This window comes from Zonotrichia albicollis, chromosome 3 (genome assembly GCF_047830755.1).
Source record: "Zonotrichia albicollis isolate bZonAlb1 chromosome 3, bZonAlb1.hap1, whole genome shotgun sequence".
In the NCBI taxonomy this organism is placed as follows: domain Eukaryota; kingdom Metazoa; phylum Chordata; class Aves; order Passeriformes; family Passerellidae; genus Zonotrichia; species Zonotrichia albicollis.
Window position 1 is genome coordinate 63,277,724 of NC_133821.1, and position 13,905 is coordinate 63,291,628.

The 13,905-nt window shown below is 37.4% G+C and overlaps 1 protein-coding gene across 8 annotated transcripts in view; it reads left to right on the forward strand.

The window, feature by feature from the left end:
• The window catches only part of ADGRG6 (adhesion G protein-coupled receptor G6), a 110,636-nt gene that overhangs the window by 60,923 nt on the left and 35,808 nt on the right, over window positions 1-13,905 (forward strand). For all 8 annotated transcript variants that reach the window (XM_005490256.4, XM_074537650.1, XM_014269320.3 and 5 more), the window contains 4 exons: window positions 2,210-2,295; window positions 3,659-3,711; window positions 3,792-3,845; window positions 13,172-13,314. In XM_005490256.4, coding sequence (XP_005490313.1) covers window positions 2,210-2,295; window positions 3,659-3,711; window positions 3,792-3,845; window positions 13,172-13,314 — 336 coding nt within the window. The remainder of the gene's footprint in view (window positions 1-2,209; window positions 2,296-3,658; window positions 3,712-3,791; window positions 3,846-13,171; window positions 13,315-13,905) is intronic.

Genomic DNA, 13,905 nt, shown 5'->3' on the forward strand with positions numbered 1-13,905 from the left:
AGAATTCTTTAAAATACATTTGATAGATCATTATATTTTTGTAGTTGGTGGTGGGTGTAGGAGCATTGTTTTCCAGGCTATTTTTTCTTTTTTTTTCAAATTTTCTTTTGCTACTTTTCACCAATTGTTTTTTTTTTTATTCAACATTTTGGGGAGGGATTTCAACTGTTTAACTTGAAGAGGAATAAAGTCTTAGTTTTTACTATCTACTTTACAGTCTCCTAAGAGTATTTTAAAATGCAGATTAGTTCTTGTTTGGTTTTTTTTTATGCCTCATTAAAAAGTGCTTTGGGTCACCATCTGGTGGAGATCTTGAATCTATTGCCTAGTTTGTAGTTACTGTGTATGATTTTTAAAATACTTTGCATATTCCTATATTAAAGTGATTTTGTCACTATACATAATTATCTAAGTAAGGTTATAATTAGATATATAATTACATATGCGTTTTAACAAGAGTATCTAATGCACACTTTCTGTATGTGTGTATCTGTATGGCACATATAAAAGGTGCATTATAGATTTAAAATTGAATGTGTGTTTATACAGAGATATATACATACAAAGGACATCAAGGCATTGCAAGTGTTTTCAATTTGCCCAAAGTCCAAATTTATACTTCCAAAGATATCATATTTAATCCTTTTTTTTACACCATTGCAGTAATAATAAACTAAAGCACATTTTCAGATTAAACTATGCACCAAATTTGTGTGTCTCCTCAGGAGAGTTAAAGAAGTAAATCAAAACAAAGTTCATTCTGCTCATATCAAAACTTTAATCATAGCATACCAAAGAAAGTGTCTAGTAAACCATCTTCTTTACTGTTTTATCATAAAGGAATTTTTTTACCAATCTTACTATTAATATAATTAATTCCATATTGCAAAGAAAGAACAATTCTCCAACCATTTCATGAATAGTAACCAATGCATGCACACCTAACTTGGAAAATACTCATGTCAAATTTTTTCCAGGTGCTTTTACTTCAAGATCTTGTACAGTAATTATCTATGAAGTTGTAAAATTATGACATTTGCTCTACTTAGAATAAAAGGTCTTTTATTTCATTTCCAAAAGATAGAGCAGTTCCTTTCCAATCTGAGACAGAAAGAGATTTCTGTATAATTATTTCCTGTCCTGCTCTGTCCTATGTAGTGTCTCTGTAAGATTTACATAAGATTATATAAATGCATGTGTCTGTGATCAAGACCCACAGCCTTGGTAACAGCCCAAAACCAAGCAATGCCACAAATTCACATAAGTGCAAGTGAATTGATCCAGAAGTTCTTAAACCTCCCCCACATCCTGGGAACTTTCACCCAGCTAGAGCTGACAGAATATTTGGTAGCTTAATGAAAAAAATAGGCTTGTGGAAAGTACAGACTTTTAACACAGAGCATAACTATGAAATGAATTGATGTTATTTATTAGATGTGAAATCTTGTAATGCTGCCTACCCACTCATGAGCTTAAAGAGAATTTATATTTACACTGTGCCATTTCAAAACAGTTTTCTTAATATAAAATTGCACCAAGCCAAGTGTTACACATTTTATGACTGAAAGATGGTTTGTTCAGCTGCCAGTTTTGTCAAACTAATATGGGTTCTTCTACTGTCTGGCCATTGCCAGGCTCAGAGCAAGCCTGTACTTTGGAAACAAGAGCTCTATATCCCGTTCTCACACCTAATTCTGTCCTCAGTTACCTTACTACATTTAATTGATGAGCTTTATTTGCTCTCACAATATTTAAACTCTAATCTGCAGTGGTTCAATTCTGGAACATACAACAATATTATAACAATATATCTAGGAGAAGAATTTATCTGTGTTTACAGACTTCATTAAATATAATAGTTTTTAAAATTCCTGACACTGTCATGAACTTGATTTTACACACCACGTTAGGGGCATATGCAAAATACTATTTAGGTGTATGTTGTCTGTGAGTTTCCATGTCACATTTCAAGTGCCTCTGAAAATATGGAGGGGGAGGGAATTCTTGTCAAAATCAACAGAATTAGTGAGAATGGGCCCAGACCTGCAGGGATAATTCATTTCAGAGATTAAATGCCAATGAGAGTGTGAGGTGGCCTTGTATCTGGGGTTCAGCACAATTTTTATATTAATCGTGAAGCTAAAATCTCATTATCAAAAAGCTAAATTTGCTCAGTTTCTAACATTATGATGCTGTTTTTAATGGACAGGTGGGCTATTCTACAGGATATCAATAGTTGTCTCTAGTTCCAACTCCAACTCGGTGTCAAAAGTACATGATGTCATTGCAGAATGGGTAAGTTAAGTTTTCTTTCCTATGTGATTACCTATATGAATGTCCCATCACTGTTATCGATTGGAAAATAAAAAAAAAATGAGACTACTAAGAAAATGCTTCACATGTGTTCTCCAAATATCTTTCTTTTATTTATTTATGCAGTAATAAATTCAGGTCTAGCTTGGGCTCTTCAGCATTATGGATTAAATTTTAAATGTCTGCACTATACTAGCTAGCTTCCTAAGAAATGTAGGTAGTAAGTGAGATTTTGGAAAGTATGGAGAAATCAGAATTGTCCACAAAAAGAGGTACATGTCTGGGTCCAAACATCACTGTACAGGACAAAAACTTTCTCCCCAAGTGCTAATATGGTTTTGAAGCTATATTATGGCAGAAATCGTAGAAACACCTGGCAGTGTTGATTTGTGTGAAGCAATAAACTTTTCCAATTTATCCTAATGAGTGCTACTTCAAAAGGTTTTCTGCCATAGGTCAGCTGCTGAGGTTTCTAGTAGTCCCTGGTTCTTCAGCCCCTTTTAGCAAATATAAGCTTGTCTCTGGGTGAGGAATTTTTGATGTTGTTGCCTCTAGAAGTTCTTCGTGTCTGGATATTCTCTGTCCTTTTTGGCAGTTCACATAGTCCCACTCACACAATTTGTGAAACCTTTATACCAGCTACTTATGTGAATATACAACATCACGAAATATAACAACTATTCTTTTTTTATTTTCATTTAAAAAACCTGGAGATTTCAGTTATCAGAAGCTAAGGAACCCATAAACTCGAATATTTTTTATATATATATATATATATATAAAATCTACAGAACAGGATTGCAGTCATGCACACCTTCCAAGGCTGTTCCCTTCGCAGCAGTACCCAGGCAAAGTACATAGATGCCTGAGCCAAAGAAACTAGAAAGGTGCAAGAGTATGCAAAGGTGTCTCTTGGAGGAACACTGAGCAGCTGTTGAACACTCAGAATAAAGAGTACAAAGGTCTGCAAAGAAGATCTTTGTAAGTTTGAAGGCTTTCAGGTGAAAATTTAGCCAATAGCTTTTTCAGTAAGTCTATTCAAAGTGTATCTGAGGATTTAAGATGTGGAAGAGAGGGAGAAAAGAAAAAGTCAGGATCCTGTGCACTCACCTGTTCACTCTGTCGTGACCTCATACAGATTTCCTTCTGTCCACAAAAAAGCCACATCTCTCACTACCAGTTGTACAACAGTCACCTCACTGAAAAGTGAGTGTTTTCTTTGCTTTGCAAAACTGAAGGGGATTTCTCAAGTGGCTGAAGGGTGAAATTCTAACACAGCTTTAAGCAACAAAGAGCCCCATTAACATCTCGCCATTCATGTGATCAATGTCTTCCTGTTTTTCAGCTGAACCGTACTTTCCAGAACTGGAATTACACTGTGTATGTGGTCAATATCAGGTAAATTAAAGAGAAAGATATTCATGTTGTATTCCTTTGGGGGATTAATCCACCCTAATTAATGTCTGTTTCTTTTATAGCATCCACCCTGCCTCCATAAGAGAGGGAGCAAGACAAAAAAGAAGTATTAAAAGGTAATATTTTGAAAGACATTTTCTCAATAGAGGCAAGTGGCTTTACAACAGGCTTTATTGTCTATTATTGGATTTGTTGCCTATTATTTGGCAGACGCTGCAGGTCTCTAAATACATGACTGCTGACAATCTCAGTGTTCTGAATGTTCTTAAAAACCTAATAGTGGTTATCATGTTTGTTTTGGTTTAAACCTATCACACTTTAAACCCTAACAGATAATTTGTTCAGAACTCAGGTTTCATCTGTTGCAAAACTGAATAGATTCAGGATATTTAAGTTGTACAACACACCCAGCTTTCCTTAGCAACAAGCTTTGGTACATTGGTATTTGTCCACTCTCTCTGCATTTGTTCTCTTGAACCAGACACTCTTGAGTTAATAGACATCTTACTAGATGGAAAACACTGAAAAATCATGCTAGAATTGAAAGCTAAACGAGTGTGAGTTAAACTATTTACCATATGCTCTCATTTCCTGACTACTGCTGGGCTTGGAGGCGCTGGAGTTGGAACGACCTCAAAGGCAGCCAGAGAAAGTTAGATGGGTCAGCCCCCTGAAAATCTGGCCTCTATGGGCTTCTTTGAAAGCAGCAGGCTGATTTCTGAGGGATGTCTGGAGAGGGAGGGAATCTTAGGACCAAATTAAGGAGAGGAAACCAAAGTATAATTAGTCTACTGAGGACGGCGCAATAAGTGGGTATGGGATGTATGTGTTTGAAGTGTAGGCAAAAATCCTGTTAAGAATTTTAACTGCTGACTCTTGAGAACTGCCATGATAATATCATTTTAATATCAGACCAATATTCCCAATTTACCATCAGGAAGTAGTTAGTGGTGCTTCCAGTTTTCAAGAGTTTGCCTAGACATGAAAAGATCTGTAGAAAGGTAGTATCTCCTTCCCACATAGCCACAGCAGAAAGACAGCTTTTATTGGCAAAACCTTTTAACTGGTACACTGTAAGCCCAGTCTCTGAATGGGCTATTTTGCTGCTTGACCTACATTTACAGTAGGGTGTAGTGATGTGGGTAGGATTTTTTTTCACACTTCTAAATTATATGGTTATGCCAGCAAGGCCTTTCAAGTGGAGACCACACCTTGGGTCTTACCAACAGTCCAAGATTGCTGAGGAATGTAAAGCTTTCCCCATCCTTATTTCTATATCTTTTTATGAGTCTAGCAGCTGAGCTGTACACCTGATTTCTTCTTGTCTCACCTTCCCACCATCCTGACCTCTGGTTTTTTATTCTCCCTAGTCTACTCAAAAAACAGTTGAAGAGGCAGAAACTATTTTAGTAATTTCCCTTTCCCTTTCCTTTCCTTTGCCTCCCTTTTTGACATACAGTGGATATGCCACTAAATTACTTCTCATAATGTATTACTCTTATGGGGAAGTAACCCCATCTCTATTTCTTTTGTTCATTATATGTAATTTTAGAGGCACTGAAGTTACATATTCATAATAGGTTATTTTCCAAGGAAGGCCTCGTCTTATGAGAAACTAGTCTTCTCATGGGCTCTAGTGCACTTTGTGTCAAGGTCAAATGGCATTTTTTCATCATTTTGAATAATTTAGTATAAATGCTGGTCATGTCAAACCAAATTTTAATGTTCTCCAAATAATCAGGAGTGTCATGCTGTGAATGTGTTCTTAAGAAAAGAAAATAAAACAAAATCAAACAAAGCAAAAGGACAAGTCAGGATCCTGCTCAACCTAGAAATGCAGATGGGATAAAGCAAGGATAGTTAAAAATTTAAGTGAGGTACTTGATACATGACTAACAAAAATTACGCTTTTTACACACTGTGTATGTACGTACACATATATAGAAATATATACACACATGATTTTCTGCCTTTTTTCATATAGCTTTCATGTCTTGAATACATTTTCATGCATCATTTACCTCTTACAGAAGAAACATTTGAAGAAAATTGGTTGAAGCATCTTTAGGTTTTCTGTGTATATATCTATGATTGTACATCCCTCCCTTCTGAAACAAAAAAGGATTCGCTTCCCAGTAGTCTTCAGTGTTCCTGGGTTTAGTTCCCAGTTCCTTGCTTCTCTGAGGCTCACACATCTGTTTCTGAATTTTGTGGGGAAGAAATCTGTTGAATTTTTGAAGATCCATAAAGCAAACCTTTTTTGCTACTGATTCCAGATAATTGTTATCAAGATTCTTTGTTAGACTTTCCTTGGATGTTTCCTGGAGAGGATTCTTAGGAAATCCTACAAGATGCTAGGGTAACACTAGAGAGTATAGAAGATTAACAATATAGAGGGTAGAAATTCTAAATACCTGGTGGAAGTAATTAGAATTGCTGTCTGCCTAGGGGATTCACTGAAATGTTGTGGCTGAATTCTTGAATGTAACTCACTCACAGTGTGATTTTATGCAGTTATTATTAATTTAATGTTTCTATAAATTGTTTCTGTGGAAAGTTGCCCAAGTATTTTCTTATTTCTTCATTTTGGATAGTCAAGGATAAGTCTGTTGCAGTCTTAGACATTCTACTATTTCCCTTAGTTTTTAAGTACTTCTTGTTCTATTTACCTTCATGTTCAACTAAACAGAAATTCACTCCACAGTTAAAATTTAAGACTTACCATAGAAATATTATGGCCTTAACTTTATCTTTTACAGAAGTGAATATTTTAGTTTTAACTCTTAACTCACTAAGCCTTATTTCTCTTTTCTGAATTTTCTACAAGATCATAGCCTTCTTTTTCCAAAGCAGTATAATAATTCTTAAAATTGTTCTTTGAGAAGGTTTTTCCTCTCTTTACATGAATTCGTATTCTTGTAATTCAGATCACATATTTTTGCATTCTTTTTGGATTAGTATTTTATACAGTAGTTAAAAAAAAACCCCAAAACCAACAAAACAACAACCCCAAGCCTGTTCTATGCATTTTGCTTTGCTCCACACGTATTTACCACACTGCTTCCTCATCAAGGAGGATCCATAAAGCTGAGAGAGCTGAGATCCATAAAGCTGGGACAGCTGTCACTCTCCCCACCTAGTGTTCTTGCATACGAAAGAGGAAAAATCATTAGAGAGAATGATTCAGAGAAGAAATAGTAGCTGGAAGTGGGAGGTAGGAAGCTGGCTTTTTTTGTCACATTAAAAATAGGTGTTTTCCAAAAAAATATTTTAAACTACTGCATTCTGGAGAAGAGCAAAACAAAATTATTGAAGTGGATTGTTGCTCTTTCATTGCTGTGTTGTATGAGCTGCAGAAATCCAAAGTACACCATGCTTGCTAGGCGTTTATGTACCCAGTGATGAGAGACAGAGTGCCAAGTCCAAAAGTGCATATTATTATCAGCACCTCTAATACTGTGACATCTCTGGATGACAGCAGTATGTACCAAGCTAATACTTTGGTAGATTATTAACTATTTTAATAGACAGAGTCTTATAAAAGCTATATTTGACTTTATGTCAATGTTCATGTTTTCCCCTGGTTGTACAGTTTTTGCCTCTTAATGAAAGGGCAGCTGTTCCAAATAGACAGGAGTTCAGCAAGAGCTATGGATATAGCTGTTTCTTTGTCCCCATTATTTTTGCACAAACCTTTGAAAATTAAGCCAATTTGTGGATTTTATGCATGTGAACCAATTTTGTAGATAAACTATAAATGTGTTTGTTTCTTTCATTAATTCTTTGCCTTTTATGACTCTGCAGCTTTGTCAAAACTTCCTGTGACTGCTGCTGCTGCTGCCTTTCTCAGAAAAGTCGTACTGATCCTAGGTTTTATCAGATGACTACATAGGGCTGCCTCACAGTAGGGGAAATGGTCTTTATTAAAGAGTTCAGCTCCCTTGCTTCCCCTTTCTTCTCTTATTTTGCAAGCAGTTTTGAGAATTCAGGCCCTAAATAATTTATGAATTTTTCTCCACTTAACATACAGTAAGTTTATGCTTGTTCCAATATCACTGCTTGATTGTCATAATTTTGGCCTATTTCCAGTGTTGGGCTGCTCCTTCTATGGGAAACGTTATTAATGTTAGCACTGTTAAACATCTCATCCAAATTAAAAACCACAGTAGTAGCCATCTGCGTAAAAACTACTAAATCTAAACAGAAATCCCTTGTCTTGGAAATAAAAATAGAGAGGAAAGCAGTTAATCAGAGCTACCCATGCCCAGTCTTGCGCTTTTGAAGTCTGTGGAGTTTTGCCACCAGTGTTAGTGAGGCATATTCAGGCTCCTGCATGCTGTGTGTCTTGGGTCTTGTTTTGCTTAATGGAAAGTGTAATGCACTTGGATAAAATGTTAATTAGATTGTGTAATAGTTTTAGACAAGAGGTAGCAACATTAGAACTGCATAACTTTTGGGTTTCTAGTCCTAAGTAAGGTATTGGGCTTTTTACATTCTTTGTCGATTACTTCAGTTTATTTTTTATTAAATAACTTTGCTATTCTTGTTATAAATGAATAAATCTGTGATGTCTGTTCCTATTTCAAAAGTTTTCTGGGTTTCTACTGGTGAGGTTTTGCGAAGGATTTGGACCTGGCCCTCCTCTATTCCACACAACTTCAATTTCAGTTTTACTGAAGGTAGTAAGGGACAGCCTTAACTCGGGCTGAGAAATATTTCAAAATGCTGCATAACATGTGCATTATATGTAATATTTCTGTCTCAAAAACCAATCAAAAAAGAGCAAGTGAAAATCCTCAAGTTTCTCTACAGTGCCCCGTTGGCATCTTTTGTCCATGACCTGTGAAGAAAGCCTTCATCACAGATTCAAGAATTTGGGATTTCCTTTTGAGTGACTGAAGGATGATCCCTTCTTAGTCTCCTGCTGAAGCTTCCTGCCCTTTTCCAGCTTCCAATGACTTATTTTGTCTTTCCACTGACTTTAACTAGATTTAGTGAAGATCTGACATTGTTAGATGCCATTTTTAGAAAAGCAATGTATTGGGGAATAGGGAATGGGGGTTTTCTTCATTGTTCCAGAACATAGTGCAAGTGTAGCCAAAAACCCATTTCAGCAAAGACCAGCTGTTCCATGTGAGGGATTCCAGTCCTTTCTGGTTTGACTTTGCAACACTCTCTAGTAATGAATAGCCTTCATACCAAATTATCACATATTAAAAGTGCTTTCTGTTGAAAGGCTGTAGTTGATTGTATTCCCACACCAGATCTGCAAGGAGGAGCAAGACCCAGAGACACAAGCCAACGCATGAGGCGTGACCATGGTGCTTGCAAAAATTCTTCTGCTACAAGGGTCATTAACTTAAAAGGAAGGCTTAGGATGCTTTTATTTCTAGTAGTCCAAAAAGTAGCTGCAATTTTTAGTTTTGTGTCGTGAAGTCTCAGATTTTATATTCTAACTATAACATCACCTTCGCCAGGGAAAGGAAACTCTTCATCCTTGACATTTCTTTGAATGTGTCTGTTAAGTCATATCTTTTTGCTCTCTGTTTTGAAAACTTTAATATGTTGCAGTCAAAATCACCTCAAGTAAAAGATTATTCGCAACTCAGACGCTTCTGTGGAATTCTTTTAGTTTTCCTCTGCTTTCAAACTAATTTCTGTCTTACTCTGCGAGTTTTCTAACATTTCATCTGCTCTTTGTATTGCATCTTCACTGAGTGACTTATGGAACAGTCAGCTCTTTTTTGTCTGTCCAGTTAACGTGAAGCAGTTAAAACTGTTACTGTCATATTTTCTGGAAAAATCCCTTTGCTCGGGATTTCTCTCCTGGGAAGCTGAGAAGGCTCAGATAAAAAAGAAAACAATAATTGTTTCATTGCTTTGCCTGTGTTTTGTTGCTTTAAAATGTATTTGGACATTGTTTATCCAACAGGTGGTTGTTTCATTAGTTTCATGTGAATTGTTTTAACTTAGTAACCAATCACAGTCAAGCTGTGTCAAAACTCTAGAAAGAGTAATGAGTTTTCATTATTGTCTTTTAACCTTCTGTAAATATCCTTTCTGTATTTAGTATAGTTTATTATAATATTCTTTAATATAATATAGTATCATAAAATAATAAATTGACCTTCTAAAAACATGAAGTCAAATTCAAAATTTCCTTTCTCTATCTAAAAAACCCTGCAAATATGAAATAAAACCTCACAAGTGACTCTGCAAGCCTACCTGTGTGGCCAGTCTTCAGTTATAGCTATCCATCACCACTTATCTTCAGAGAAAACAAAACCATGAGATTAGTAAAGAATTTAATGTTGACATTTGAAAACTATTTAAAATATGCCAGGGTAGTCAGCTCTGAAATTCCCAGGACTTTTAGTGGAAATTAAGATTCCGCAAGTATTTCAGTTCTTTAAAAATAGTTGTTTATATTCTTTAAATCAAGTTATACTAACTCTGAAGGAAATTAATAGTGACTTGCGAAGCAGTTCACCAACAGTAATTCAGTATTAGTTCAGCCTGTGTAGTACAACAGAAAGGAGACATGTGCATTGCTAATTACCAGCTGCATCTCTCCAGGTGCAGGGCAGGCTGTGCTGCAGGGCTCCGTGGTTTGTTAATCCTTCCTCCGGGCTGCTCGCAAGGCGCAGCAGCGCGACCACAGCCCGCGTGTAGGCACACTGTCCTGGAATAGCTCTGAGTCACGCTGCCGGAGAAGAAAGCTGGCTTTGTGGTCCGGGCCGTGGCAGCACAGGCTCCACCACCTCCTCCTGTGCCTCTGATGAGGATGCAGCTTCGTAAATTCCTCTCTCTGAGCCAGCTTAGCTCAACAGACCAGGACAAAGTGGGATAGACACTGGTCTTCCCAAGCTGTCCTGCTTGCTCCAGCTGTCACCATTTCAGTTAAAGAAAAGAGAAACATACTAATCCCTGTTGTGTTTACCTACACCACTGTCCATTTTTTTAAATTATATTGATGGCAGTAACGTTGGCAGTACAGGTTACTATAGATGATGTGGAATTTGTAATGGATTACTGCTGTGAGAATCTATCTGCCTTTATTTGCCACACAATAAAAGATTTAAAGTTGGATGTAGCGAATCCAGTGACACCAGCAGAGCATGGCAGCATTGCCATTTATTTGAACGCAGGCATACTCTTTCCCAAAATGAGAATTTGCTCTTCACCATTATAATGTTTTCTTTCTGGGATCTGAGTGTGACAAAAGTGGAAGGAAGCACTGAAGTTCATATTGCGTCAGCTGTCAAGTTAAAAGGTATTTATTTAGTCTGGGAAGCTAGCATGAGTCATTCTGACAAGTTTGTGGAAATTGTTTTCATCATATTATGGAGTAGGCTCTTATTATACAGTATACATGACCTGTGCTTTAGGAGTTTCTCAGAAAACAAGAGATCGGTTTAAGGGATTCTTTTTGCCAGTGCTTCACAATCAATACTTTTCTCTGTAATTTTTCAATATAACTGCAACCAGTTCTACCTCATCTATCATTATCCCTTCTCTTTTGTTGGCATTGTCCTTCTTCACAGGTATGGATACTAAATATCAGTTTGGTTAGTTGGGAATCCTGAAACTGGCAGCTAAGCAGTAGCGGTGGCTGTTCAGGATGTCTGTTCTGCAGCCAGAGTGCTGAGGTAGGGAGTGGCATCAGTATATTAAGTTTTCCTCTTCTGAAGTAAAGGGAATGGATGACTGAAGCCAGAATCTTTTAGGAAAGATGGTTAAATGCCAGGAGACTCTGGAGCTGAAGTACTGGAGGGCTGAAGGAATTGGCAGTACTGTAGGCAATTTCCATACTTCTGCTAAAAATAAATGCTGTAATAAATTTGTGCTTGTAACATATCTGAGGTATACAGAAAAAGCCTGCTAATGCATATCCACCCTACTGAGGCTATTTGCCATATAGATGTTAAACACCCCACAGAGACCAAAGGAATGTTAGGAGGAACTCAGTATCTCTGGGAGCAGGGAAGGAGAGTCCTGGCCTGAGATAGCTGGAATTTCTCTGCTAAAATACATCCAGTGGGAAAGGAGAAAGCCAAGCCTGCAGGTGGTCACATTTTTATCTTTCTTCTCCAGTAACATGTAATCAGTAAAGCAGTGAATATGTCAAGAAAATTAGACACATCTGGAAAGTGCAGCTCTGAGCTGTCATCATGGGGATGACTTTCTGAAAGACTTTTTTAGTTGAAGTCTTGGTCTGTCTAGAAAGGACTACCTGAAAACCCTACTGGCCCTCTTCAGCACCCCTACAGATTTTTTTCTGTTACTCTTCTTCCTGTAGTCCACAAGCCCCTTTAGCTCACTGTTGCTTTCTTGTGGCACAGGGGGCTACAGGTGGAAGCACCCTGATGGGTGTGTGCCCTGCTCACTGTATGTGTGCTGGCAGTGCCACCGCTCCCCAGGCTGCCAGGAACAGCTCACACGCTCCAAAGGTCTGTCTTTATTCAGGCTGATGGGTATCCAAGGGCAAGGCTAAGATGAAGACAGCCCAAAGCATGTTTGCTTTTTCCTTTTTTCCATATTTTGGCTTCCATGGACATCCAATGTTCCATGCTTTAGAGGCTTACCTCCTACTAGCCAGAGCCAAAAAATGCTCTTGGGTAACAACATATTCTCATCTCCAACATTTCCTTTTGTCCCAGGAGGAAATTTCTGTGCCTTCCACTCTGGGCTTATTTCCTGTGTCCTGCTAGAACTGGTTTGCTGTTCATGATTTCCCTTCCAGAAAAGCAATGTTTTTGGACAAGGGTGGGGCCTGTTTTATTTTGTTCACAGGAAAGAGTCTTGGGCACTTTGAAGTACTTCTGATGTCCAAGAAAGTAGCAGTGGGCTACAATACAGAAACAGCTATTAGTGCTCAAACTTCGATTAGTCATCTGAGGAACTCGACTTTCCTAATTATGACTAAAAGCTTCAGAAGTATGTCAGGGTGTTTTTCACTCCATAAAAAAAAAACTTAAGAGATTTAAATGTTAGGCATCTGTTCTTTGTTAATCTCCTAGTCTTTCTCTGTATTCCAGAGGTGGATCCTTTGGAGGATGACTTGTCCCACCCTGACAAGTTTTGTGAGGTGGGATGAATCAGCTCTTAAGTTCCTAAGCCATTAGCAACCAGATGTTTAAAATTAATTAGGGCTCATTTAGAATTTACAACTCTATGGTTTCATCTTCTGAACTCTTCTGAGAACATTTTTTAGCTCTTTTGATGAGATGCTTTTTAAAGGTAACTAGGAGATGAAATTTCCCAGCCATATTTTCTTTTCATGGTCCTATATATACAAAAATATTAATTTACAGATAATGAGCAACACTGTTTTGGTGACACTGTTCCATACTCAGAAAACCAGGGTTTGTCAGATATTTTTATTTCCACACATTTGGCCTCTGCTCTCCTGACTGAAACACTTGGATAATTTTCTTTGCAGTTTCAGTGCTTTGGCTCTTCTGGTTTATAATTCTACCAACAACATCAATTTAGAAGAGGAAGACATCCGACAGAAGCTCATAAGTAACAATCGAACCATGGAAGAGGGATATCAACTTCATACTGTGGATGTTGATCCAGTGGGTAAGTAGTGTTCAGCTTTGTTACACAACAAATTTTTTTTTCTTGTTCATAAATAAGCATCTTCTGTGTTAAAATAATCACATATTTCCAAACAGTATGATGTTTTCAGATTTTAAATTGTCCCTATAAACCTAGTTGTTCCACTAATCTCAAAGAGCCATGCTCAAAATACCACTTTTAGTGCAAACAAAGTTGTTAAAATTGCTTTAGTCAATGTCTTGCTGTCTGGTTGAAAGAGGCTTGGAGGTTCCTGACAGCTCCTCTGGTGGTTTGAGGATAACAAAATATGCATTACAGCCAGAGCTAAAATGAGACATTTTGGACCTCCAAGGTCCCTCATCCCCACTTCTCAATGGTGTTTGTGTTTCTGACAACAATTGCCCTTAATCAATCTTCTTTTAGCTTTAATTTCTTCCCATTCAGCTTCTAGCAAAGATTGCCCTTCCTTTGGAAGGGAGGAGGTGGAGGCTGCTGGAGTGCATGGATGCAGCAGACACATTCAGGTCTTACCTTTGAGCAGCAGCATCATGGATGATTCCCTGTTGTGCACCCCTCTATTGCCACTCTATTGCAAACAATCAAGCATTTCAT